At 26.3% G+C, this 3,653-nt stretch overlaps 1 protein-coding gene across 1 annotated transcript; it reads right to left on the bottom strand.

The window, feature by feature from the left end:
• Positions 1-1,110: 1,110 nt before the first annotated feature.
• LOC129613066 (odorant receptor coreceptor) lies at positions 1,111-3,003 on the bottom strand. Its single transcript, XM_055526984.1, has 7 exons — positions 2,702-3,003; positions 2,505-2,641; positions 2,047-2,424; positions 1,786-1,993; positions 1,524-1,728; positions 1,315-1,470; positions 1,111-1,246 (listed from the first exon to the last, which is right to left on the bottom strand). Exons 1-7 carry the CDS (start codon positions 3,001-3,003, stop codon positions 1,196-1,198), a joined length of 1,437 nt encoding a protein of 478 aa, XP_055382959.1. The 3' UTR covers positions 1,111-1,195.
• Between the last annotated feature and the right edge of the window lie 650 nt (positions 3,004-3,653).

Genomic DNA, 3,653 nt, shown 5'->3' on the forward strand with positions numbered 1-3,653 from the left:
ATTAATTAAGTTAGATTAAATTTTTTTTTCAAATAAAACGTGAATAAAGAGAAAAAAAAATGGAAATGAAAAGAACGTAATAAGTGGGACTTTGAACTTTTACCATTAGATTTTTAAATTTAATATTAGAAATTTTCTTGAAGTTATTATTAAATTTAAAAAAAAAAAGTTGGTGAGAAGATTATGGGAAGATTGATATAAATTGATTTTGATAATTTCATTTTAAGGTTAATTTTAAATATTATGAGTAAATATTTTAATTTTAAACAAAGCACTTTATAATTAACTAAAAAAATAATTGTTGATTGTTTTTTCTTTTTTGATTTATAGCTGATGTAGGTGTACTTTTACGTTGATATGTAATAGATTTGCAAACGTAAATTATTTAACCGTTATTATCAGAAACGTACAAATAGTACTATCATTTTATGTTTTGTAGGATAAAGCTAGTAAGGTGTATGAGTTAAAACAAATACCTCCGAATTCAGTAAAATAAGAGTAATAAATTGTCTTATAATTAAAGAAAATTGTTTTCCAAGGTATATGGTTATATAAGAATTTAGCGAAGAAGAAACACGAATTCAGCTAATTAAGCGAAATTGGGAAACGAAATTGCTTTTTGAGTTTTTACAAAATTGTAATTTGTTCAACAAATTTACAATCCAGCTGGAATTAACATTAGAAATTTATTTTCCAGCTGGACGAGTAGTAGTTATACATGTTAGGTATTGGCAGACATTTGGCAGGTTCTGGTCTTTAAGTAAACCCCTGTATTTCCATGAGAACATTTTAGTTGAACATCATAGCACTCACCGAAAAAATAACCTACCTTAATCCAGGTTGGTATTGCTGTATTTAATGGGACCACGCTTCCTAACCAAGCTCAAGCTCTATTTTAAACCATGTGAAAATTACTAAAACTAACTTTTTTAGTAGGAAATAAAATTCTTTTTTAATTCTAATCATGTGTTAACAGTAATGCAATGCATTAATATTAAAACTTCTAAAAAATATATTTCTTTGGTTTATTATTTATTTTATTATTATTTATTAAATATATTATAGCAAAAAGTGATTGTTTAAAGTGCACAAAACATTTTTAATGTTTTCGTTAATATTCTCATATTTCTAGAAATAAAAATCAAGATGCCCATTTTGCTCCTTCCCCAAATTTTTCTTATTTTATATTTTTCGTTTACTTCAATTGTACTAACACCATAAAATAGGTAACAACTGCTCCTAAAACCTGCAAAAGTTAATTTAAATATAAAAAAAGAGAAATTTTTTTAAAACTTATTTTTATCAATAAAATACCGAAGCAAACAAATCTAGTGAAACAGTAAAAAATTTTGCGCCAGAAATCGTTAAAGCCTTTTGACACTGTTGACATACGATTTGTACAAATGTTTTTGCCTCTTCAGATCCGTCATACCAATGACATGAATAAGCAGCTTCCATAACTGATGAACTCTAAATTTAAATTTTGTGGTTTATTAATATAAATATGATCTTAATGAATTTACTTCTTCAATAAGCCTATTCCCAAATATACAGAAATGAAATACTTGTGCCAGTGAATAACCTAAATAACCTAACACTGTAAAAGCATATACATTTACACCATCTATTTTTGTAGCTTGATATGCTAAAAGAGTTAATGTGATTGTTGCTGTTAACATATGTAATAGTAACGCTAAACCATATGTATCACCGATGGCTGAAACCAATCTAAAAATAAAATTTATATATATACTTTTCTTGCAAATTGCAATTTTATATATGTACCTAACAACATGTTTATGCCTTTCAACCCAATATTTAATGGCACTTCTTACCATCATTTCTTGTTTTCTAGTTAAACCATTTGGATTTGTACCATTAACACCATTGAATTGTTGCAATGTTGAGGGTGCTCTAAATTGTGCACCCCAATCCGCTTTCGTAGTATAAATACCACTTAAGTCTATATCACTTACATCTTTTTCTTGCATTGCTATAATTCAAATTTTAAAATTATATTTCAAAATATTTTTTATTATATTTTACCATCGTTATTAATCAATTCTGATTTTGATGATGCTGATAATGATTTAAAAAGTGCTGCTGAATTTGGTCTGTAAGTGTCTAATGATGCTGATAATTCCATTAATGGTTTCATTATACCCTTCAAATGTTGTAATTGCTCACATGAAAATATTAACCATGAACAGAAGAGAACATCCGTTAAATTAGATTGCATTAATGAGAAGAATAAATAACAAACTTGAATGACAAATGTTATAATGTACATCATGCCATCAAATGCATTCCATGGATACCAGGCTTTTATTGGTATTCGTGGTATTGGAATTTTTACAGTTTCATTTGTTTCTTTGTCAATTGAAAATTTAACACTTTCACCAAAGAATGTTATTGTTGACCAAGCTTTTAAATTAAAATTATATTATAAATTTTTTGAATATATCTAAATCTTATTATGTAAATAATGAGGTGTTTAAATTTACCGACAACTGATGCTACTGTTGTAAGTACTACGCAGAATAGAAGTTTTCTCATTTTTGATAATGCAATTTTATGATATCTAGCATCGGATTCAGAAAATAATGGATGTGTATTTGCTTGATTCCAGATATTTAGTGTTCTTAAAATGTAAAATTTTAATAAATTTTAAAATTCTGACAATTATTAATAGCTAATTTACTTATAAAAATTTTTCGAATTAATTGCAAAATATAAATATTTTGTAACACAATGTGTAAAAAATAGAACTGTGATTGCGTTAGCAGTTAATTCATTAACTTCTTCTGTATTGAATGCCATATTAATTAATAACGATGCAAATTGAAATATAACAAGGAATAAATGAAAAACTGAATAGATTTTCTTAAATAATAAAGTGCCGCTTGTATATCGAAACAGAAAATGTCCACAAAATCGCATTAAACGTATATTTGGCATTAAGTCCGCAACAAGACCAGCATATTTACTTTCGCCACCATCCATCTGAAAAGTAAAGTTGTTTAATTAAAGGCAGTCTAAATTATTTTAAATGAATTTAATATTGTTAAAAAAATAAATTAAAGACTGAAGAGGCCGTTTTAAAATTTTACGAACACTGCAAAAATAAAAGTGGAGTGTTTTTTTAATTGACGCTTCGGAGAATATTAAAAATGTTTTATGTTCTATTGAAATAAAATTAAATCTAAGTAACCATGTTATTTCTTAGTAAACCATTTTAGCTTTCCAATAGTTATTGGAAAATAAGGAGTGAACGGAATTTATTTTGAAATAGTGCCTATTCCCGAAAATTCATAAGGTTATCTATAAACTTTGAGAAACGAAAAATTCAAGATGATAGCTTATTACAGATTTTTCGAAAGATTTACAAATAGCGAAGCGTATTAAGATGATGGAAATTTTTATTTTTAATTTTCTGGGATACGATATTTTGGAAGGATGTAGGAGGAGAAAAACTTTGATCAGCAAATTACTTATAAACTTATATAAGTTTATAAGTAATTTGCTGATATCTCGATGCTAAACATTTTTATGAGAAAACTGATTTGCATCATAAATTGTCGTATTAATAGTTAATTTTTTTTTAAATTTAAATCGCTTTAAGACCTCAGTTTGTGCATAATATTGCTTTGAAT

The sequence above is a fragment of the Condylostylus longicornis genome, unplaced genomic scaffold, assembly GCF_029603195.1.
Source record: "Condylostylus longicornis isolate FDR11 unplaced genomic scaffold, ASM2960319v2 ptg000080l, whole genome shotgun sequence".
In the NCBI taxonomy this organism is placed as follows: Eukaryota; Metazoa; Arthropoda; class Insecta; order Diptera; family Dolichopodidae; genus Condylostylus; species Condylostylus longicornis.

What these genes read in the sequence shown, in the direction of transcription:
- LOC129613066 (XM_055526984.1), bottom strand. Translation starts at nt 3,003, where the DNA reads ATGGATGGTGGCGAAAGTAAATATGCTGGTCTTGTTGCGGACTTAATG. An exon ending in AACAGTAGCATCAGTTGTCG is followed by an intron (nt 2,425 to 2,504) that starts GTAAATTTAAAC and finishes TTAATTTAAAAG; the next exon opens with CTTGGTCAACAATAACATTC. An exon ending in GGAATAGGCTTATTGAAGAA is followed by an intron (nt 1,471 to 1,523) that starts GTAAATTCATTA and finishes ATTTAAATTTAG; the next exon opens with AGTTCATCAGTTATGGAAGC.